Source organism: Lepisosteus oculatus, chromosome 2, assembly GCF_040954835.1.
Source record: "Lepisosteus oculatus isolate fLepOcu1 chromosome 2, fLepOcu1.hap2, whole genome shotgun sequence".
Taxonomy (NCBI): Eukaryota; Metazoa; Chordata; class Actinopteri; order Semionotiformes; family Lepisosteidae; genus Lepisosteus; species Lepisosteus oculatus.
The window spans coordinates 77,490,704-77,512,806 of NC_090697.1; the positions used below are offsets into that span (position 1 = coordinate 77,490,704).

A 22,103-nucleotide genomic window follows, 5' to 3' on the forward strand; every position below is an offset into this window, starting at 1 on the left:
AGCCTCGTTCCCTTGCTGACAGAGGGGTATGGCGTGTGCCTGGCTGACTGGTGGCACGGCCAGGGGCCAGGGGCCAGGGGCCAGGCTGAGGCTGGATGTGTCTGATGTGTGAAACAGTCAGAAACAGCATCGCAGGCGCGAGGAAGACAGACAACAACCAGGAGCACTGCGCACAGCTGAGGTGAGACCGATCTACTTACAAGCTTTACCAAGAAACACAGCGACCTCTTTTGCCTCAGGGTATCAGATTTTTTTTAAATCATTTTCTTCTACAGGCTTGGTTCTACATTTTCAGAAAATGGAATCAATTGCCGGTTTTGTCTGTCTACAATTCTTGTGTCTGTGATGGTTAATGGGTAAAAATGTGGTCATATCCCCAAAGGAGAGTAATCATTTTGATCAATAGATGATTTTAGGGCAGCACAGTGGTGCAGTGGTGAGCATTGCAGCCTTGCAGTGCTGTGGCCCTGATTTTAATTCTGGGCTTGCATTGCTGTTGGTGTGGAGTTTGTATGTTCTCCCCCAGCCCATGTTCTTGTGGGTTTCCTCCAGGTGCTCCGGTTTCCTCCCACAGCCCAGAGACATACGGGTGGGTTAATTGGCTTCTGGGAAACCTGGCCCTGGTGTGAGTGCTCTGCTACGGACTGGCATCCTGTCCAGGATGTACCCAGCCCAGTGGCCGTTGGTGGGATAGGATTGCTGGGAGAGACTCTGGCTCCCCCTCAACCCTGAATTGGAAGAAGAGATTAGAAAGTGGACGAATTATTGAAAATCTAACATGCATGAAAAAGTTTCACATTGTCATTTACTTTCAACACATTCGCCTCACAGGAAACATCAAGATAAAATGTAGGTGTTGACACATTATTTTTCTTTTGCTACATACTGCATTTTGCTACAGAAATCCTAGCAGAAATGCCAATCTCTTCTGTATAAATATTCCTGCAATTATATTTTGTATTCTATTTTTTTTTCATTATTTTTTTGAAACATTTATATCAGGAATACAAATCATTTTCATTTATTGGGTGAAGTGACAGACAATCAATGTTCTGTCAGTATTTCTGCAGCACCGTGGAAAAGTTTGTAGCAGTACATTTGTCATATTCTTGTAGAAGAAGTAATTTAATTGCTTTTATTTTAATTACTTTTCAGCGGCGGGATTTTGACCCTCTGTGTTTGCTTGACAGATGCAGAGGAGTCTGATGTTTTAAACAGAAGGCCTGGACTCTCTCACGCTGGATAGAGGGCTGGTTGTGTTTAAGCTCCTGTCTCACCACCTCGCCGATCTCACTACAGAAGACTTCAAGCGCTTCAGACATGAGCTGCGTTACAGCAAGCAGGATGAGCACAGGATCTCCTGGTTGGAGCTGGAAAATGCTGACCGCACTGACACAGCTCACCTCATGGCCGAGCGTTTCAGCTCCCAGGCCGTGGAGGTGGCGCTGGATGTCCTGAAGTCCATCAACTGCGCCTCCACAGCACACAGCCTGCGGACAGAATGGGAGAAGGGTGAGCCCTGTCAGGGTGGTCTTCACAGGAGGGGCCTGCGAACCTGCTGCGGTCAGCTGGCCCGGCTTGTTTCAGCTCCTCAGCCAGAGAGAAACCTTCTCACTGGCTCTGTCCTACAAGGACTTTGACTGAGAGATTGATTAAACCGAGCAACAGCTGTTCAAAGCACAACATGTCCTGCACAAGTAGGAACCCAGTATTAGCATTGCTGTTTTTTTCATTATTATCAGGAGCCAACATTGTCATTTTAGGTTTATCTGAAAAAGGAATAAGGGGATATTTTTTAAATTAAAAGACTTGAAACGAATCCTTTTTAGGACAAATGGAAAAATAATTCCAAAATCAGACACCACCAATGCTGCCTCCTCTCACTATTTCCTGGAAATTGAGTCACTAACAGCTACTGATGAATAACAAAAAAGTAGCTTCAAAACCGCGTGTCTTTCCTCCTCTAGTCTTGTGAGAGAATGAGAGAGAGGGGTTTCTTTGGAGCTGTGGTTTGCCAATCAGGCTCAGTGCTGAATGACTTTCTATCACTAACTCAGAAGAGTCGGTATCAACGGGAACCTGACAGTGGTGAAACATAAGCAGCTTTTCTGCTGGTTTCACATGTGAGTGCACACTGAGAGCACGAGGTCAGCACCCCTGTCTCTGATCCCTGCTCTCGCTGTGAACAAGGGGTCTCAGCTCCCTCCCGCAGGCAGAGACAGCCCCAGATCAAGCTGCTGTTTTAATACCGGCGGGGTGTAGCTGTTCCGGGCTTCACGCCTTTTTGAATACACGAGTCAGAGGGAAAACAGATGTTAATATAGTTCCAGACTTATAATGTGTTTGTATAACCCACTGTTGTTTCCGTATTAATATGATGCTCAGCAGGACTTATTTTCCTCTCCCGTATTTATTTCCTCTGTGATTAATCCTTCAGTCATGTAAATACTGCTTTGAGAATTTTAAGGTGTCAAACTGCTGCATATCTTACTAATAATTCTGAATTTGTTCCCCAGTTACAGGTTATGATGCAGGACACTCCCCTCCAAAAAGAAGGTTGATAGGTAGGTGTTTTGGCACTGATTGTGAAGATTTGGTTAACTTAAATAGTAGATTATATGCACCATGGTGGTGCTCTCCCTCTCGTGCCACTAGTGCAGAGCATGCTCAACCGATGATTGATCTGTGAAATAAGAAGCTGATTCAGGGGGGTCACATTGAAGTAGAATACGATAATAATGATTCCTCACATGCATGCAGTGATTTCCATCCCAAACATTTCCACAGCTCTCTGCATGTAGGTGGGGACCCAACCAAAACCTGGGGGTCAGAGCGCAGGGTGCTCCTGGAGCAGCTGGGGTGAAGGGCCTTGCTCAGGGGCCCAACGGAGTAGGATTCCTCCACCGGCCGCGGGATATGAACCGGCAACCTTCAAACCACAGGGTCAAGTCCTTTGCCGCTCTCAGTGGGGAGGAGAACAGAGTAGTGGAGCCAGTTCAGAGATGGGGATTATCAGGAGGCCATGACTGGTAAAGGCCAGGAGGAAATTTGTCCAGGACACCGGGGTTACACCCCTACTCTTTTCGAGAAGCACCCTGGGATTTTTAATGACCACAGAGAGTCAGGACCTCGGTTTTACGTCTCCTACAAAGTGCCTTTCTACAATATAGTGTCCCCATCACTATACTGTGATTGATTAGGACCCACACAGACCACAGGGTGAGCGCCCCCTGCTGGCTCCACTAACACCTCTTCCGGCAGCATCCTTAGCTTTCCCAGGAGTCTCCCCTCCAGGTTCTGAGCTCCAGTGGTCTGCCAGCTGGGAGCTGCAGGGTGAGATGGCCTCTTTGCTTTCCTGCTGAGACTGACTTGAATGTTTTTGCTGTTTGTCTGGGACATCACCAGACTACCAGTCCGAGTACAAGGAGGCGGTGCAGCAGAAGTACGGGAAGGTGGAGCCGTATGAAGCATCACCCTGGGAGGAGCACGGCCTCTCCTCCTCCTACATCAGGCTGCACCTCCAGACGAAGGGCGGGGCCGGAGACCTGGCCGGCCGGCGGAGGCAGCTGGTGAGGCAGCGGACCACGGACAGAGACTGCGAGGACCTGGAGACGCTGCTGGACTCCGGCAGGCCCCAGGTCCTGGCGCTGCTGGGCCCGGCGGGGATGGGCAAGAGCTACACGGCGAAGAAAGTCATGCTGGACTGGGCTGCACCAGGCAAGCACTTCAGCGCGTTCGACTACATCTTCCTCCTGGACTGCCAGAAGCTCAGCCGCCGGGCACAGGACGCCAGCCTGGCGCAGCTGGTCTGCGAGGAGTGCGCCGCCCTGAGGCCTGTGCTGCAGAGCGTCTTTGAATCCAGGGTAGGAAGCAGTCAATCGTCTTACTAATGATCTGCTGGAGTTGTTACTCTTTTATATCTGTTTCGCATGTTATGTGAGGGTCACTTTACACGGACGTTCATGCTCTGAATTATATATACCGTAAATCCATTCTAAAAGTGTGCAATGCACTCCTGAAGGCCTCAGTGGTGCAGAGATCTGGTCAGTGTTACAAAACACACTGCTGCTCATGAAGCACGACAGAGGAGCACTACCAGATTCATTCCCAGGCTTACAGGAAAGTCCTGCATTTTCTAAAAAGGCCAAAAGAGCTAAAGTTACACAAAGGACTGTAGGTTTCTGGAACAAGCTGGCTGGATGAGACCCTTGTGACAACTAGGGCCTAGCAACCTACTAGCCTAGATGGGTTGTGTGGTCTCTTCTTGTTGTAACTCTGAAGTTCTTAAAACATTCCATTATAATACCACAGAGGACCACGCTGACCAGTTTGCTGATTAAAGGAACTGAAAACTGACTTCAGCTCTCCTTCGATAACTGACTGCTTAAGATATCCTTTCCAAGTCAGAACCAAATAGGAGTAAGAAAGTAGCCCAGACTTCCAGGATGCTAAAATGAACTGCAGCTGAAGGAGTCTGATGTGCAAAAACACTTGATGCTGTATAAACCAGCTAATAAAACTTTGTATATAAAAAGATATGTTCAAGTTTCTTACTTAGCTGATGCAACATTTACTGTAGTGTCATTTCTGCTATAGGGAACATTGTCATCCCAGACTTCTATAGAGTTATGGATCTTGTATACCTTTGCCAGATGAAAAAAAAACTGTCAAGGAATTTACCATTTCCCAGTTGTTGGAGCGTGATCCTAACATTGTGGCAGCCTTTGGAAGACTGTAATAACCAAGGACCTGCCACTAGGCGTCGCCAAAGGCCTGTAGCTACTGTAAATAGTACTATAGTAAACACTGATCACCACATGGTAATGTGGCTAATTTCTTGGATTATTGGTGGGGGTTTAGGCCTCAGATTCTCATATCTAATTTGGAGATTAGTGTATGAACAGAGGTTTGTTGGTTGGGTTTGAGTAAGTAAAAACAGTCAGAGGTTGGTGTCACAAACGTCTCCAAAAAAACTTCATGTTAAATAAGAAATGTTAAATAGGTTTGATCTGAAACTTCCATGATCTATGATCATGAGCTAAGTCTACAATCTACATCATTCTCCGTCCCTCTGCACCCCGATTGCAGGTTCTTATTGTGATGGATGGCTTGGACTTTGTGGAGTTTGCCACCGGGGAAGTTCCCGAGATGGATGCGTTCTCTAAGAAACCGATATCCGTGCTTCTCCAGGGGCTCCTGCAGAAGAGGCTCCTGAGCAGCGGTCAGCACTACTCACTGCTGGTCACCATCCGCCCCGCCATCGCAGACCAGCTCAAGAAGTGCGCCAGGGTGGACCAGTGGGTGGAGATACTGGGCTTTTCCGAAGAAAACCTGCAGGAATACTTCCAGCACCAGGGCCTGGCTGCCCAGGCCTGCGAGGAGGTGCGGAGCAACGAGAGCCTGCTGAGCTTGTGCGCGGTGCCGCTCACATGCTGGGTGGTCTGCACACTCCTGAAGCAGCAAGGAGAGGGGGGGGAGGGGCTCCTGGGCGCCCCCACTTATTCCATCACCTGCGTCTTCATCAGCTACATCTACATCATCCTGAAGCACCACCACAGCTCCTCCAGCCCCGAGGAGGCCGCCGGCGCCCTCCGCTCGCTCAGCCGGCTCGCCAAGGATGGCCTGGCTCGCAGGAAGAGGGAATTCGACGTGAAGGACGTCGAGGCAGAGTTTGGGGGCGTCCACAGGGTCCCCACCAGCTTCCTCAATAAATGTGGGTACCGGTGTGGGGTGAGAAGAGTGGAGGTGTACTCCTTCACCCACCCAGCCCTCCAGGAGGTGCTGGCCGCCCTCTTCTATGCCAGCGATGCCTCTACCGGCCCGCTGAACGGGTTCCTGTCCGCCTCTCTCCAGCCGGGCCACGCACACCAGCGGGACATGGTCCAGTACCTGTTTGGGCTCTGCCACCCACACAACTGGGCCCTGCTCGCGCCGTTCCACCTGGCGAGCTCCGCGTCTTTGACCCCCAGGCTGAAGAACTGGATGAAAGAAGCAGTCACCTTCACAAACAGGAACCCCGAAGATACGTACTTCCTGCTGGACCTGCTGCTGTGCCTGTACGAGTTCCAGGAGGAGGCCTTTACCACGCAGACCGTGGGAGCCCTGCAGGAGGTCCGTCTGCAGTGTGTCTTCCTGAAGAAGCGCGACTTCCTGGCTCTGCGCTACTGTCTCCAGCACTGCCAGGCCTCCCAGCTGCCCCACCTGCTGCTGCACTTCTGCAACCTCAGGAGCAAGGAGGCCAAGAAACTGCTCCCCCTGCTGGACAAGACTAAAGAATTCAGGTAAGACTGGTGACTTAAAGGACCTACGTTATCAAAGTACAAATCGACATTCTGCTGAAAGGACAAGAGGGCATGAGGACACCAGTAAGATTACAAATGGGAGGAGATTGCTAGTATCTGCTCAGTCCCAGACTGCAGTCTTGTGATGTTTGAATATGGTGGGGTATAGTCGTCTTCCCCCCCTCTTCTTCAGCAGCACAACTGAGTAGTTTGTTCCAGATTCTTGCTGGTCTTTATACACTTAGGTCCCTCCTTATCCATCCGATTTCTGTCCGCTTCTTCCAAGACAGGATCACTCGGAAGCTTGAATCCCACCCTGGCGAGCAAGGGGTGCAAGGCAGGGTACACCCTGGACAGGACACCTGTCCAGCACAGGACGCACAGACACAGACACACACATCCTGGACGGGACACCAGTCCAGCACAGGGCACCCAGACACACACACTCACAGCAGGAGTGTGATTTACCTAGAAGCTAATCAACCTACCAGCATGTCTTTGGACTGTGGCAGGAGACCTGAGGACCCAGCATTTTCAATTTAATCTTTGACGTGCCACTTCATCCAAAAGTCCTCTGGAATGTCACGTCGCTGTGCAAGACTAGGCTCTGAAGCTGTTTAGCTGCGGAAATTATTTTTGAGCTTTGGAGTCACTGTGTTTTTTGCTCATTCTCCCTTCAAGTATCCAGATGTCAGAGCTAAGCCAAGAATCCATGAGCTACCTGAGTAAGGAGATCGCAACAAAGCACAAGCTGAGAGATGTGTGGTTGCGCATGGCTCAAGACAGTGACGCCCTGGACCTGACCTGCTCCACCTGGAAGTCTTGCAATAACTCGTAAGCAGGCCAAGAGTAATGTGAAGTGCACACACAAGCTCCTCAGGCAAAGATCTCCAGCTGAAAGAGAAGTTTCTGCTATTGGAGCTGGTGAATTCCAGTTCCTTTCTGGGTTCTGTAATCCAGGGATGCGTGAGAACAGCACACAGATCTCACACACAGTAATCTGCATCTGACCTTACTGCAGGAAGAGCTCAATGCTGAGCTGTGTTCCATGAGGTGAGGTGAGGTGGTGTTTCTAATGGCATCCAAGAATGGCCTAAAAAAATGCTTTATATAATTAAAAGAACATCTTCCTTGATAAAGACTATAGAGCTAATCAGGGTTCCATCCTCATCTTTGATCTCTTATTATCTTTGTTGGGTTTATTCAGCTTTAGCCCCTTAATAATTGGTTTTATATCTTATATCAATTACATAAAATATATTTGTATTTTGTATATATAGGAACAAGTAACAGCTTTATGCCCTGCTGAAAAGAGAAGAAAGAAAACACAACGTTTCGGCTGTGGAGCCTTCTTCCGGCCAAAACGTGTTTCCTTTCTTCTCTCTTCAGCAGGGAATAAACCTGTTACTTGTTCCTTTGCAGCCAATGCATGCTGACACAGCTACCCACCTGAACTATTGTATATATCTGTGTGCTTCATGTTGTTTAATTGTTACAAACGGAATGAGACTAGGGATTAGGTTATTGGTTTATGTGTTTATTTTGTCAGTGACACTGAAAGTGTGAGCGTGTCAGGAGGGGGTGTGAACCACAGTGAACCACTGTGTCAGGAGGGAGTGTGATCGCTACACAGGAGGGGGTCCCCACAGTGAGGGTGTCTGACACAGGACTACAGCACAGGGGTGGGCTTGGAGGAATGGCCTTCAGTCATCTCAAGGCATCTTCAGAAAATCTGATGTGCTGGGGTGATAAAAAACGTTATTCTATATAGCGCCTTTAACAGCAGTCAGGAGAGGGTGGGTCCTGTGTCCTGTGTCCTGTGCCAGGGAGAAATTTGCCTTCTGCCTGGCAAATTCAGGCAGAAGGGCTCTGCAGCCCTGTCTGGCGCTGGAGCAGAGGGCCTGGGGTCAGTGAGTGCTGGACACTCTGCTGCTTTCCAGGCTGAGGATCGAGGGCGTTCCCAGGGCCCAGACCTGCCTGCGCTGGTTCCTACAGGACTGTGGGTTCGGCCTCAGGGAGCTGTACTTCCATGACCAGAAGGAGGAGGAGGAGGTGCAGGGGATGTTGGAAGTCTTGCAGGAGACGGACTGTCAGCTCCAGTGTGTCAGGTAGAGTGTGGGGGGGGTGGAGACAGACCCCACGTCACTCAGTGGTCTTGGTCTGCGTCACTCTGCGGCACAGACTGGGTAGAAGCTGCCCGATGAATCAGAGTTATCAGCACGTTTCCTCTGCCATCCAGTGGATTTGCATCATCAGTGCGTCTGCAGGAGAGCATGTGTTCGTGTATAATGTTTCATTACACCCTAGAGTCTAGTCTCTAGATGACTTTCTGTGCTCTCAGCGTGATGTGACTGTTGTGTCATTCTGGGTTATTGTTGAAGCCGATACCCTGGATGCTTTGAAGAATTCGTCCTCGGATCAATGCGCTCCTAACTACCAACAGGATAGCTGGGCTGAATGGCTGCGCTGGTCTGTAACCTTTCTTCTGTTCTTAACTGGCAGTGTGAAGCGCTGCTGTCTGTCGGAGCTGTGAGTTTCTACCCCAGCAGGTTGTCTCAGTGTGTCAGTGCTGTGTTGCGACTCAGTGCCGGGGTGCTGTGTCTGCTCTGCTGTTCCAGTGTGAAGCGCTGCTGTCTCTCGGAGCGCAGTGTTCGAGCCCTGCTGGCCCTGCTGGAGAGCAGACCTGCCATCACCACCCTGGACCTGGAGGGGAGCAGACTGGGACAGGAGCAGCAGAAACTGTTTTTGGACGAGCTGGGAGCCATGGGAGGGGCTGGCCTGCAGTCGCTGGGGTGAGAAAGGCCACAAGGGCGATTCTTGCGTGAAGTTTCTGTTCTGCCGAAGGGTCAAAATGCTTTCCTGGGCTCCTAAGATGGAGCAGTCAGTCAGTGACCATTGTGTGGTCTTTCTTTTCGAAGATGAGGCAGTATCCATTAATCATTGCGCCTTTTCTTCCCAGGGTGCAAATCAGCCCTGCCTTTATGTGAATTATAGGTCCTGATTACACAGCAGTGTAGCAGTTAGTCACTGGTGGGGAAAAGGTGTGTTACTGGGGAACGAGCACTACAAGAGCTGTTGATATCTCTGTACCCCTGAGAAAGCCCTCCACTCCCTATTCCCACACTTGGGGCTCTACGAGTAAATTCCCTTTTCTTCTTGGAGGTAAACAGCACTGTGTTTGCTGCAGGAGTGTCAGGACTGTCCACTGTAGGTCTTGGATAAGGCGCTGCTTGAATCAAAGCCAGGAACTTTACAGTGACCCTTAAACTGCAGTGGAGGAGACACACCCTCATTTTTTTTTATTCAGTTGGGGCCACTAAACCGTTGATCACTCCCGGTTCTTGAGGAACACTCTTGAGAGCTGAGTGCTGTTTGCTGTGTCCTGGTCCACACTCATGGCCTTGTGTGATTCCAGGCTGCTGGACACCGGCTTGACAGCCGCCAGTGTCCCCGCCGTCTGCTCCCTGCTGAGGAAGACAGCGGTCAGCGCCCTGAGTCTGGGAGACAACCCCCTGGGGGACGAGGGGGTGAGGCTGCTGTCTGAGGCCCTTGGGGACCCCAGCTGCCAGCTGCAGAGGCTCTCGTGAGTCCCCTCGCGCCTGTCCCCCGGTGTCTGTGACTGCAGAGACTCTCGTGAGCCCCCCGCGCGCCTGTCCCCCAGTGTCCATGACTGCAGAGACTCACGTGAGCCCCCCTCGCGCCTGTCCCCCAGTGTCCATGACTGCAGAGACTCTCGTGAGCCCCCCGCACCTGTCCCCCGGTGTCTGTGACTGCAGAGACTCTCGTGAGCCCCCCGCGCCTGTCCCCCAGTGTCCATGACTGCAGAGACTCTCGTGAGTCCCCCCGCGCCTGTCCCCCAGTGTCCATGACTGCAGAGACTCTCGTGAGTCCCCCCGCGCCTGTCCCCCGGTGTCTGTGACTGCAGGGGCCTCAGCTGTTAGCCCCAGAGGACAGCCGTGTGGACAGCAGCAGGGATCTCTATTTCCTCTCAGAGCACAGCTCCTGCGTCCTGGAGAGGAGCTGAGTGTAATACACAGATACTGGATTGTATCTCCTGCACTTTGTAATAATATCAATGTCAAGGTCCTTTTTTTTAACTTTTTGCGCACAGATGCACTGAGCTCACATTCCAAGCCTGAGGGCGTTGACCGTGATCCCAGCATCTTTGTGGCAACATAAGAAATGCCAGGCTGGTGTACTTTACAGTGCATGGAATAAAGACCCAATGAGTAATGATTTAAAAGATCAGAGCAAGGGGCATGGGGCTTAGTGAAATTTTTAAATCCTCTCTCCTGTAGTATATTGTCTGGCGGTGGGTGGCAGACAACAGGTGTTGCTCATCTCAGGTGCACCCCTCACTCCTTCATCAACACTTGCCTGCAATTTCCCTCACGGGATCAATAAAGTATCTATCTCCCCCTGCAGTTTGGCCAGATGCGGGCTCACAGAGAGTTCTCTGCCTGGCCTCAAGATGGCGCTGGAGAACAACCAGACACTGAAAGATATCCAGTTATGTGGCAACTACACATCGAGAGATGCAGGCATCGAGCTGGAGAGCTTTTGGAACAGAAGGCCATATCAAAGAGGAGAGGCGTCCCAGAGAAGCAATAGGTGTGTTATTCTTTGAGCCCGACAGCACAGGCCGAGAAGGATCATCACAAGCTTTTCAGCTGTCATGCTGTGTGTTGTGTTTTCGCTAGCTTGAGTTTGGGTTTGCGATGCCGCTTGTTTTTCTTGGAGGGTTTCACTGAAGTTATTAAAAGGAAGAACGTGGGTCCCGCCACTGGCTCAGTAGGCCAGGGAGCTGGCCAGGGAACCTGTGTCTCAGAGTGCAGAGCACAGCCAGAGAGCCACACCCTCCACGGCCTCACCGTCACATGAGCTTCACTCTGTGAACCCCCGCGGGAGACGATTCGGAGGACCGACGCACAGCCTGACGCAGCCTTTTTCCTTCGTAACGTCGTGATGCTGAATCGGGGCAACCAGAAAAGAGAAAAATGAGGATTTTAGAAATAATTTCTTAAAAATCCTTTTTAAAGAGCATTAACACTTTACATTGTAAAGTAGAATATTTTGTCCACTTTGAGAAAGAGACTCCTCTTGACAGATTGTGAGTTGTACTTGAAATGGGACAGGCAGCTCTCAGGAAAGAAGTCTAGAAGTTTTGACAAATGTATATTTTTGGATTTCTTTCCCCATATCAACACAAAACATTTTAATATTTATACTGCTTGTAATAATGATGATGATGTGTTTCTATATCCTGTAAATTGAGGTACTCTCTGTGAACTGTGAACTGTGATGCCCAGAGACCATGCAAGTGAATGTGACTGTATTGCCCAGGCAGAGCAGGAGGTGAACTGCAGCTAACGTGGTTCCCTGAAGGAGCTTGTAACAAGCTCTGTCATCAGGGCCCCCTGTCACGGAAAATGTGAAATGTGAACAAATGTGAAAATGATGAAAAGTTTAACTGAAGCTCTGTCCTGTGATGAGACAGATGTCGTTGGTGAGCGTCTCTCTCCTGCTGCTTGTGTGTTCATGCCGCTGAAGCAGTGGAGCCTGAGAGCACGGGGTAGTCTCTGCCTCTGTCTCCCTGTCTGCGATTTGTGAAAGGTTTCCCACGAATCTGAGCGAACGTGCAAGAGCTGCGACCCCAGTGAGCGACTGACTCCTGTCTCGAATCCCTGGGGTGCAGCACTCGTGCGAACCGGGGTACGTGAATCCGCCCAGAGCTGTGAATTGTTTGAGGGTAGTACTGTGAATATTGTTATCGGACATTTACAAATAAATATTTAACCCCTTTTTTACCTTTCGATTCATCGTGTAAGGTTCTTGCTCGCACAGCTCACTGCTTGATCCCCTGGATTCTGGTGCTCCCTAGTGTTCCCAGTAAATCAGCTTCCGGGATTTCACAAGGCACCCCCTCCACGCCTTCAGAAAAACACTGCTCTCTGGGGGGAGGACACAGTGGAGGGCAATACCTCCACTCCTCTGCTGTTCCTCAGGCTGGGACAGGAGAACACACACTGTATTATTATTATTGAGAGACAGGCTCACTGTCTGTTCCTCAGGCTGGGACAGGAGATCACACACTGTATTATTATTATTGAGAGACAGGCTCACTGTCTGTTCCTCAGGCTGGGACAGGAGATCACACACTGTATTATTATTATTGAGAGACAGGCTCACTGTCTGTTCCTCAGGCTGGGACAGGAGATCACACACTGTATTATTATTATTATTGAGAGGCGGGCTCACTGTCTGCTCCTCAGGCTGGGACAGGAGATCACACACTGTATTATTATTATTGAGAGACGGGCTCATTGTCTGTTCCTCAGGCTGGGACAGGAGATCACACACTGTATTATTATTATTGAGAGACGGGCTCACTGTCTGTTCCTCAGGCTGGGACAGGAGATCACACACTGTATTATTATTATTGAGAGGCAGGCTCACTGTCTGTTCCTCAGGCTGGGACAGGAGATCACACACTGTATTATTATTATTGAGAGACAGGCTCACTGTCTGTTCCTCAGGCTGGGACAGGAGATCACACACTGTATTATTATTATTGAGAGACGGGCTCACTGTCTGTTCCTCAGGCTGGGACAGGAGATCACACACTGTATTATTATTATTGAGAGACAGGCTCACTGTCTGTTCCTCAGGCTGGGACAGGAGATCACACACTGTGTTATTATTATTGAGAGACAGGCTCACTGTCTGTTCCTCAGGCTGGGACAGGAGATCACACACTGTATTATTATTATTATTTTTGAGAGACAGGCTCACAAAGCAGATAAAAATGGAGTCTGTTATCTGTGTATTCGTTTTTTGTATTGCATCAGCAAAAATACATACAATACAAAGAAGAGTACATAGGACACATCAATAACATCTTCAGTGGGACATATGTAATACACCTGCACTTTATTAAAAAAAAGATGAATAGGTAAATAAAGATGAGGTCCACACAGCTTTCGTGTTCCTGCATAGTCCGTAGACACGCCTTTAGGTTTATTTTACTGTTCAAACATGGTTTTCGTCCCAGGCTATTTCACTTAAAGTGCATAATACCGTGCGAGTATAATGATCAAGTAGATAACAACTGATATTTTCATATTATTGTCAATTGGATTAAAATCTAACAATAACGTGTATTTCTTTAACAGTAATGTCAGTAACAGAGTCTTTCTTTATACAACGTTGCAGGTCAATCCAGACCTGCTGTCTGTGTTTATATCGGTTTCTCTGTGTTTTTACAGCTTCAGTTATCTTTGCACAAGACAGCGGAGCCCGAGTAAAAGCACATCCCTTGCTTTTACAATTTATACTGTGCAGCCAACGTGATGTCCAGATAATTTAGCAGGATTTTTGATGATGTGAACGCTTTTAGAAGATTGTCCTTTACTTACCACTAACAATTCTGTGTAGGAAGTACTAGTGGCTTCTCATTCCTAAACCAGTATAGGTTAGATCTGAAACTCAAAATGTAAAGACTGTTTTAGTACAGTTTTGTCCCGATATCTGTCTGAGCTTCTACCACTTTCAACACAGCGATGTGATCAGCTGGGCTTCGCTCCTTAAGTGACTCCCGGTTTTTAAGACTACAGAGACTCACAAGCCCCGCTCTGTGGGAGCGGAGAGGCTAGTCTCTCTTCCGCCTCGTACAGAGAAGCAGTTTTACTTTCGGTTCTCACTTCTTGAGCTCTGGGTTTACTGTAAGCTCCCGCGGGCGCGGTCTCCTGGTTTGCCCGAGTGATGTGCGAGACGGGTCAGCAGGAGCTCCGGCTGAGATTCGAGCGGCTGGCGGCGGAGATCTCCCGGCAGGTGGACAGCGGTCAGCTCCGGCGGCTCAAAACGCAGTGGTCAGGACTGGTGGCCGGGCACGAGCTGCAGGCGGCGCGGGACGCGGGTCAGCTGCTGGTGATCCTACTGGAGGCGGGGCGCGTTTCTCTGACCAGTCTGGGCTCGATCAAGGACCAGCTCGAGTCGCTGTCCCTGCACAGCCTGGTGCAGCTCTGCCGGGAGTACGAGCGACAGGCCGGCGATTTCCTCGGCGGAAGTAAGATCCACAAGCGCAGATCTGCACGGCAGTAGCACAGAGCTGAGCGCTGGTTTTCAGCGGCAGTTTAACGTGAGCGAAGCGGAGGGTCAGTGCGGGGCTGAGATGAATGTCAATGACAAACCCATAGATCATAATCGAGCAGGAGTGAAAGTGTTTTTCACACACCTTGCCCTTTAATTCACAAGAAAAGAGCTGTCATTCGACCTTCATGTTCTACTTATGTGTTAAGATTTCAGCTAGTTTGCAGTCTTTGAGATTTTTTTTCATTCCGTTCCATTATAGTCTACGGGCTGCTCTTCCTGTACTGTAGGCTACGGACAGCTCTTCTGTTCCGCCTTCGACTGAGTAATCAAGCTCCTAAGACACGACCTGCAAATGAAGGGCTTTGGCTCCTTCTGAACAAACCTTGAAGTAATTAATACCTCATTAATTACAGGATAGATTTTCAAGGAGCTAATGTGCACTGTGTGTTGAGAAGATAACAATACCCGAAATTCCTCAAAGCCTCTGTGTTTGTCTGTGTCACCTTTCTTTCTGTCTTCATTTTGTTAATTTTCTAAAGTTTTTATCCTATTTGTAAAAAAATGAACAGAGCAAAACACGTTAGGTGGACTAGGAGGGACCTGAGACAAATACTCATTATCCCTAAAGGCACTGACAGGAGCAGTTTCAGATTGCAGAAGGACATGCATCCCATCCAGCCTGTTGTGTAGTTCGTAAGCAATAGATCCCAGGAAGGATCCCAGTGTTTTGATCTTGGTGTCGTGAAAGAATGTGTAGCTCACAGCTCCCAGCTGGCAGCCCACTGGAGCTCAGCAGTGTGAGCCTGGCCAGTACCTGGAGGGGAGACCTCCTGGGAAAAACTAAGGCTGCTGCTGGAAGAGGTGTTACTGGTGCTAGTAGGGGGCGCTCACCCTGCGGTCTGTGGGGGTCCTAATGCTCAGTATAGTGATGGGGACACTGTACTGTGAAAAGGCCCAGAGGAGATGTACAGTAAAACCAAGGGCCTGACTCTCTGTGGTCATTAAAAATCCCAGGGCGTTTCTTGAAAAGAGCAGGGGTGTTACTCCTCCGTCCTGGCTAAATTTCCCACTGGCCTTTACCCATCATGGCCTCCTGATAATCCCCCTCTCTGAACTGGCTTCATCACTCTGCGCTCCTCCCCATTGAGAGCTGGTGAGTGGGGAGTGGACTGGTGCGTCACCCAAGTGGGGGTACACACTGGTGGTGGAGGAGGGGATCCCCATGACCTGTTTATAAGTGGAGGGTCCAGAAAAGCCGTGTAAGTGTGAGGAGGTGTTATTGGATCTGGGAAGGCGCTCAGCTGAAATGGCGGCATCAGCTGGGCCGCGCCTGGAGCTCTGCTGTTTCTGCTCTTCCCAGTGAGCGTCCAGGAGCTCCGCAGCCACACGGCCGAGACCTTCTGCAGCGCGCGGCGGCCGGAGCCCGAGTGCGGGTGGGCCGGCGGGGCGGGGAGGAGCGCGCCCGAGGAGAGCGACGAGACGCAGTTCTGCAGCGCGCAGCTGCCGCCGCGGGGGCGAGACGCGGCGCCTCCGGGCCACGGGACCCCGCCTGGCAGCGGAGGTAGGCTGGATTCTATTCCCTGGTGCAGACAGACGAGCTTTGTCAACACAAAAGCAGCGCAGGACCTACAAGAACAACAGAAAGATTACAATCCCCTGGGGGCTTCCTAGTGAGCCCAGGATCTCATCAAGAAGCCGGGATATCAACTCCAGCGACAGGCCTGGGCACATTGTTCCATACTCCGACCACTCTCGGCGTAAACAAGTCCCTCCCATTCTCTGATTGAAATACACTTTCTGCGTTTGCTTTTGTGTAAACTGATTCGTCTTTCTGATTCTGTAGAAGATTCGTATGAAGTCATCCTAACTTGTGACACTGTTATTTGTATTTTTATATGCCTATAGCTTATTTTTAACCTCAAGCAGGGAGCTGCTTCAGCATGCGTAGGCTGCAAAGGATCAGGTACCTGTTTATTTTTTCCCTCTGCATCCAGTGAGAGCGGCATCCAGAAATGAAAGTGGAGTCAGGCATTCACTGTGTCCGAGACACACTGCAGACACACTGCAGACACATTCACCCCCCTCCCTGGTTCTCTCAAGGGGGAGATTGAAGCCTGCCTGGGCCTGGCAGCCCCTCCGAACCCTTCTGCTGCCAGGCTGCGGGCTCATGTCCCAGAGGAAGAGCAGAGAGGCAACGGGGGCGCAGGGGTCTGTCTGACAGCGTCAGGGCCGCTTGTAGGGTGACCCCCGGGTGACCCCACACGCTTGCCGAGCGCGGTGCTTCCAGCTGCTGGCGAGACCAGGCGTCCAGCTGGCTGCCCGCTGAAGCCGAGCTCTTGTCCCGCAGGTGTCTGTCTGTGGGAGGCAGGAGCACTGCAGGCCTTTGACAGGCTGAAGCCGTTCAGCGCTCAGGAGGTGCAGGCGATCAGCAGGCTGCTGGGGGACCCCCCTCGCCACCCAGGACCTGAGGTGGGACGGCTCTGCTCCTGCACTCCTCTCCCAGCAGTGTCAGCGCAGCCCAGACTGGGATTGCAGGGGGGAGCACAGGGGAGAGAGAGGGGAACACGTCTCTGCTGACCTGCTGCCACCACCAGTAGCAACACAGCACAGTTGTAGCTGGGACCTGTTTTGTTAAGTTTTGTAACACTCATGGTTTATCTGTGCGGCGGTGGGGCAGAGTGCAAAGGTCTTTATTCTGGCATTTATTGTTTAGCTGCACCCCTCAAAAATTGGCTTATTGATCTTGTACTTGCATTAAAATATCTTCACACGGGGAACTTCACAGCAACCAAGAGACACGCAGGATATTAGTACCAGCAGTCGGGCAGTCAGAGGCTGCAGGCATGGTGCACATTCAGTGAGAAACGGCAGGCTGGAGCTCGCCGTCATGTTCCTCCAGAGACCCGACATGGGGGCATGCCGGCTAGAACAGTTCACAGGTCGGGCTGAGGGCGCCTACTTGGGTCACAGTGCTCTCTTTCGCGCAGAGCGGTGCTGTGAGTGTGAGGGAGCTCCTGTCTGCCACTGGGGGCCCTGCTGCTCTGCGCCAGCTCTGCAGAGCCTTGAAGACCCTGAATCGGGACGACGTGATCTCTGCCATGCACTCCCAGCGGAACCTGCTGCCTGCCCTGGGTGAGCCCACATGAGCCAGTGCTCTCCTGCCGTGAGTTACTCATCGCTGATGAGAAGCACTGCTGGACCCTTAAGCAGACAGGAGGGACACTTGAGTGTTTTGTGCCCTTCCTTACACACTGACTGGACGGTAGATCCTGGACGGGTCAGTATCTGCAGCACCTAGAGCGGCCCAGATGCCCCTCCCCCCCTCTCGTTCACGCTTCGTAGCGCTCGTAGCGTCAGCCTTGCCCACTGGGCTTTCTTCTCCCTCCTCCAGGGCCGAGACGCAAGGAGGAGCTGGTGAGAGACCTGCCCTTCTCCATGTGGCACTCCTTCACTGTGGCGCTGAGCGTTGAGCAGGAGGACGGTAAGTGCAGGGCTGTCACACTTTCAGCCTCTTGTTTAGCAGCAGGATGATTTTCAACAAAAACCCACGTTCACTTTCCCATGGCGACTTGTAAGTCTCATAGCTCTGTTGAAAACGAGGCCGAGGAGCTGTGTACAAGTGAACAACTGACAGTGCTGTTCATTCTACAGACTTGAACACTCGTGAATCCAGCCCCCAGCGTACAGTACAGGACAGGTCCAGATCGAGAGGAGGCCATTTGGCCCATCTAACTCCTTTGTTAGTTCCATATTCCCACCACCCTTTGTGTAAAGAACTTACAGCTGGCTGCTCATGGTGTGCATGTTTGACTCTGAACCTCGTTCACCAGGGCGAGACTGGAGGCTCCTTGCTGAGAAAGTGGGCATCTCGGCTGCCTACCGAGAGCTGTGGAAACAGAAGTCGAAGATCCCTGCAGAAGAGGTCCTGAACTCCTGGAAGGTAAGCCCGGTGCCCAGGGCAGTGTGGGCTCTCAATCTCCCAGGACCTCTTGTGCTCAAGTGCTGCTGGAGTGTCTTGAGGTGCTGCTCACACTTCCACAACTCTGTTTTGCTCCAGAGTAAAATCAGCGAGGCCACGCTGGACAAGCTGTTCGATCACATGATCGCCATGGGGCGCGAAGATCTGGCCGACATGCTGTGAAGCCGACAGCTCGAGACGCGTCTCCAGTCTGCCGTTCCGGGCGCCTGGTCAGAGAGGCAAACACCTTCCTGCTGGTTTGCAGCAGCAGAGCACACAGCACTCTGGGGAGGAAGACAACAGTCTGCTTCCTGTCTTCCACTCATTCCGAGCGCCCCAGAAGAAGAATTCAGACTGGTCCTGTGAAACCACTGTGTTTTTATGCTGTTCCCGTAGACCTGGGGTTGTGTGTGAGGTCACAGGCTGTCTAGAATGGTCAGGAACAGCCTAACCAAAGAGTACAGAGCAGTGCTGAACTGTGCAAAAGACAGAGACTTTATGACGCTAAAAATGTAAAATGATTTGTAAAGCAATGCTCTTAAATCTCAGCCCAGGATTTTACACTGTTTTTCTGTCAATTTTAAAAATACATTAAGATGAGGGGTTTATTTCGTCTTCTGCAGTTACATTTCAGTTTTCACTGAAAAGCATGTGCTGGGACAGAAAACAAATAACAATAATGTGTTAATAAATTGAAAATAAGTTGTACAGATAAGGCGTGAGATCTCAAATTGGGGGATGTAATTAGAGGTTTGAACACTTTTGTTTCTAAACTAGACCAGTAATTTGGGGTCTTAGAATCTGTAAACTAATCACATTTGCAAAGTGTACCAAAACACGAGACTTAGCAAACACTATGAAATTCTTTTGTGTTCATCTCTCAGTGCTAATGTGCAGGATTGTGATATTAGAAGAATATAACTGAGTGGCAGGTGTGTCCAGTAGCTTTTCGAGCGGAAGAGCTGTGTGATCAGTTGGGTGAAACTGTTCGCTTCTCTGCGCAGCGTTTTTGTTTTCCTTCATTCCTGCAAACAGTAAAAGCGGGGCGCCCGTCCTGCCGTGACCCGGATTCGAACCGGGGTTGTTGCGGCCACAACGCAAAGTACTGACCACTATACGATCACGGCGAGCTAGCGAGACGCGCTCTGCGGCCTGCGAATGGCTGTGCTCTCATCGTGTGACAGGCTCGGAGTGGGCTAGCGCCGCACTAAGCAGGGCGTGAAGACAGGAATTACACTTTGCTGTCATTACACACGGAACGGGGTGGCCGTGCGCTCCCATATGGTCTAGCGGTTAGGATTCCTGGTTTTCACCCAGGCGGCCCGGGTTCGACTCCCGGTATGGGAAGGTGTCCCTTTTGCCTTCTGCTTTCCAAAGCATCACCGTGTACTAAGGAGCAGCAATAAGACCACCCGAACGCTTGCCAAACGCCTGAGAAGAGGGGGCGCTTGTTTTACACCGGGGACCTCTCGCGTGTGAGCCGCGCTGATCATCGCTGCACCTCTGAAACCTGCAGGAGGTGGGAGGGGTGACTCTGGGAGACAGTGTTGACCTTCCAGAATAGGGTGTTTACTCTCCGAGATGATATTTGCACATTCTGGAGAGGAGATTTTCTCCACTTTAGTAGCCCGATCTCTTCGATTGCGAGGAGAGGGCTGTAGACTGTGGCGCCGCCTTTCCTGCTCCGTCCATGACAGGAGTCAATCAGCGCACTCATAATAGGGCACTGGAAGCAGCGGGATTGAACCGGCGAAGCTCAGTGCTGGGCCAGTGGGGGACTTTGCCCATCGTTTCCGTAGTGTAGTGGTTATCACGTTCGCCTCACACGCGAAAGGTCCCCGGTTCGAAACCGGGCGGAAACAAACAAGCATTTTTTTTTTCTCACCACGCACGCTGTTTGGGGATTCGCCGAGCGCTGGGATCGAACAGACCCACCGCCGTGGAGAGGCTGTTAAATACAGAGACCACCACAGTAAAGTGAAAGGCACTCCTTTCTCTGAGGAGGTAGAAAAAGAGCGACTCCCCGTCGGGGAATCGAACCCCGGTCTCCCGCGTGACAGGCGGGGATACTCACCACTATACTAACGAGGAAGACGTCACTCTCCCTGACCCCCGGCATTGTGTCCCTACCCACAGCGCTGGAAGCCGGCAGTGGGTTTGCAGCTTTTAACTAGCAAACGCAAGAAGGTTAAGCCCCCTCTCTCTTGTCCCTCCCATTAGCCACTCCCACTCGGGGGCTTTTCCACGCTCTCTGTGAGGGGCAGGGCAGGTGTGTCCAGTAGCTTATCGTGCGGAAGCCGGGGGCGTCGGAGAGCTGTGATCGTCCAGACCTTGAGGTGTCACCTCTTTGTCTGCTCCGCCGCTCCGCCCCAGGTCTGGTCCAAAGTGGCTCGGCAACCCCTCACACCTCCACGTGTCACAAGCTCGGGTGTGGTCGTTAGACACCTGTGGGGTGTTGTTCTGTTCTTGCTAATTGTTTCCTGCCCGTGGCAGGCAGGAGTCCACGCGAGCTGGACGGAGCTCAGAGGGCGCAGCTGGGTGGGTGGCTTTCCTCCTGAGGGACGTTCCTGCAACACGCTCCCGCTCCTCTTGGTGCGCTCATGCCGCAACACAGGAAGGCTGGAGCGGGTGGCCTCTGGCAGTGAACACCGCCGAAATAGCTCAGTTGGGAGAGCGTTAGACTGAAGATCTAAAGGTCCCTGGTTCGATCCCGGGTTTCGGCATTTTGTTTCATCGCGCCTGTTCCTCTGTTCCTCTCTCCAGCGCCCCCTGCCTCAAGTGTCACTTTTGGTTAATGATGTGAGGAAAAAACGCAGCTCTTTTGCAGTCGCAACAAGAGCCACCAGCAGCAGCAGAGGCAGCGGTGCCTGCAGGTTTCCGTAGTGTGGCGGTTATCGCGTTCGCCTCACACGCGACAGGTCCCTCGAAACCGGGCGGTAACAGAGACGTTTCTTTCTGCACGCTTCTCTACTGCATAAAGGTCTCTCCTGGCGACGGGCCGTTTGTTTCCAATGTATTTCTGGTGCCTTCATGGCGTCTTGTACCAAATGCACGTCCCTTCTGTGCACTGAGCTGATTATTTACAATTCGGCTGTGCAGAGAGACCAAGAGGAGCTATGTCGACTCAAAAGCAGCTGATAAGAACAACAGAAAGATTACAATCCTCCAGGGGCTTCTCAGTGAGCCCAAGATCTCATCAAGAAGCCAGGATATCGTCTCCGGCAACAGCCCTGGGCAGACGGTTCCATACCTCGACCACTCTCGGCGTAAACAAGTCTCTCCCGTTCTCCGATTGAAATGGACTCCTCTGTAAAGCGCTGCTTTTTCACATCACTTACGTGGGGCCACATCAGTTGGGTGAAACTGTTCGCTTTTCTGCGCAGCGTTTTTGTTTTCCTTCATTCCTGCAAACAGTAAAAGCGGGGCGCCCGTCCTGCCGTGACCCGGATTCGAACCGGGGTTGTTGCGGCCACAACGCAAAGTACTGACCACTATACGATCACGGCGAGCTAGCGAGACGCGCTCTGCAGCCTGCGAATGGCTGTGCTCTCATCGTGTGACAGGCTCGGCGTGGGCTAGCGCCGCACTACGCAGGGCGCGAAGACAGGAATTACACTTTGCTGTCATTACACACGGAACGGGGTGGCCGTGCGCTCCCATATGGTCTAGCGGTTAGGATTGCCATTATGGGAAAGGTAGATTTTTCAATTACAACATAAATACGTTTCACTTGTATTGGTTTCGATCTGTTGTAGAGCCCTGTATTTTTACTC

General features: G+C 51.1%; 2 protein-coding genes, 1 long non-coding RNA gene and 6 other non-coding genes across 13 annotated transcripts; 5 read left to right on the top strand and 4 right to left on the bottom strand.

The window, feature by feature from the left end:
* The first annotated feature begins 1,406 nt into the window (after positions 1 to 1,406).
* On the top strand, positions 1,407 to 12,088 carry LOC102688951 (NACHT, LRR and PYD domains-containing protein 3-like). 3 transcript variants are annotated; one of them, XM_069184802.1, is made up of 9 exons: positions 1,407 to 1,512; positions 2,517 to 2,564; positions 3,406 to 3,863; positions 5,089 to 6,281; positions 6,963 to 7,115; positions 8,222 to 8,389; positions 8,900 to 9,073; positions 9,697 to 9,864; positions 10,707 to 12,088. In XM_069184802.1, exons 1-9 carry the CDS (start codon positions 1,407 to 1,409, stop codon positions 10,906 to 10,908), a joined length of 2,670 nt encoding a protein of 889 aa, XP_069040903.1. In that variant the 3' UTR covers positions 10,909 to 12,088. The 3 variants fall into 3 exon arrangements, with proteins under 3 accessions (XP_069040903.1, XP_069040911.1, XP_069040921.1); XM_069184810.1 differs by having other exon boundaries at positions 5,191 to 6,281; XM_069184820.1 differs by lacking the exon at positions 8,222 to 8,389.
* LOC138225264 (uncharacterized) lies at positions 1,412 to 22,102 on the bottom strand. Of its 3 annotated transcripts, none has more exons than XR_011183805.1 (5): positions 20,405 to 22,102; positions 13,697 to 15,998; positions 12,090 to 12,287; positions 11,153 to 11,249; positions 1,412 to 1,490 (listed from the first exon to the last, which is right to left on the bottom strand). It is a non-coding gene; the product is annotated as an uncharacterized lncRNA (long non-coding RNA). The 3 variants fall into 3 exon arrangements; XR_011183806.1 differs by lacking the exon at positions 1,412 to 1,490 and adding an exon at positions 7,798 to 9,745; XR_011183804.1 differs by lacking the exon at positions 1,412 to 1,490 and having other exon boundaries at positions 7,798 to 11,249.
* On the top strand, positions 14,043 to 19,045 carry LOC107076712 (uncharacterized). The gene is made up of 7 exons (XM_015341485.2): positions 14,043 to 14,346; positions 15,733 to 15,933; positions 16,720 to 16,841; positions 17,360 to 17,504; positions 17,764 to 17,853; positions 18,203 to 18,312; positions 18,430 to 19,045. The coding sequence occupies exons 1-7, from the start codon at positions 14,043 to 14,045 to the stop codon at positions 18,511 to 18,513; spliced, it is 1,056 nt and encodes a 351-aa protein (XP_015196971.2). The 3' UTR covers positions 18,514 to 19,045.
* Positions 19,386 to 19,457, bottom strand: trnah-gug (transfer RNA histidin (anticodon GUG)). Its single transcript has one exon. It is a non-coding gene; the product is annotated as a tRNA-His (tRNA).
* Positions 19,606 to 19,677, top strand: trnae-uuc (transfer RNA glutamic acid (anticodon UUC)). Its single transcript has one exon. It is a non-coding gene; the product is annotated as a tRNA-Glu (tRNA).
* On the top strand, positions 20,120 to 20,192 carry trnav-cac (transfer RNA valine (anticodon CAC)). The gene has a single exon. It is a non-coding gene; the product is annotated as a tRNA-Val (tRNA).
* Positions 20,350 to 20,421, bottom strand: trnad-guc (transfer RNA aspartic acid (anticodon GUC)). The gene has a single exon. It is a non-coding gene; the product is annotated as a tRNA-Asp (tRNA).
* Positions 20,981 to 21,053, top strand: trnaf-gaa (transfer RNA phenylalanine (anticodon GAA)). The gene has a single exon. It is a non-coding gene; the product is annotated as a tRNA-Phe (tRNA).
* Positions 21,765 to 21,836, bottom strand: trnah-gug (transfer RNA histidin (anticodon GUG)). The gene has a single exon. It is a non-coding gene; the product is annotated as a tRNA-His (tRNA).
* Position 22,103: the final 1 nt, after the last annotated feature.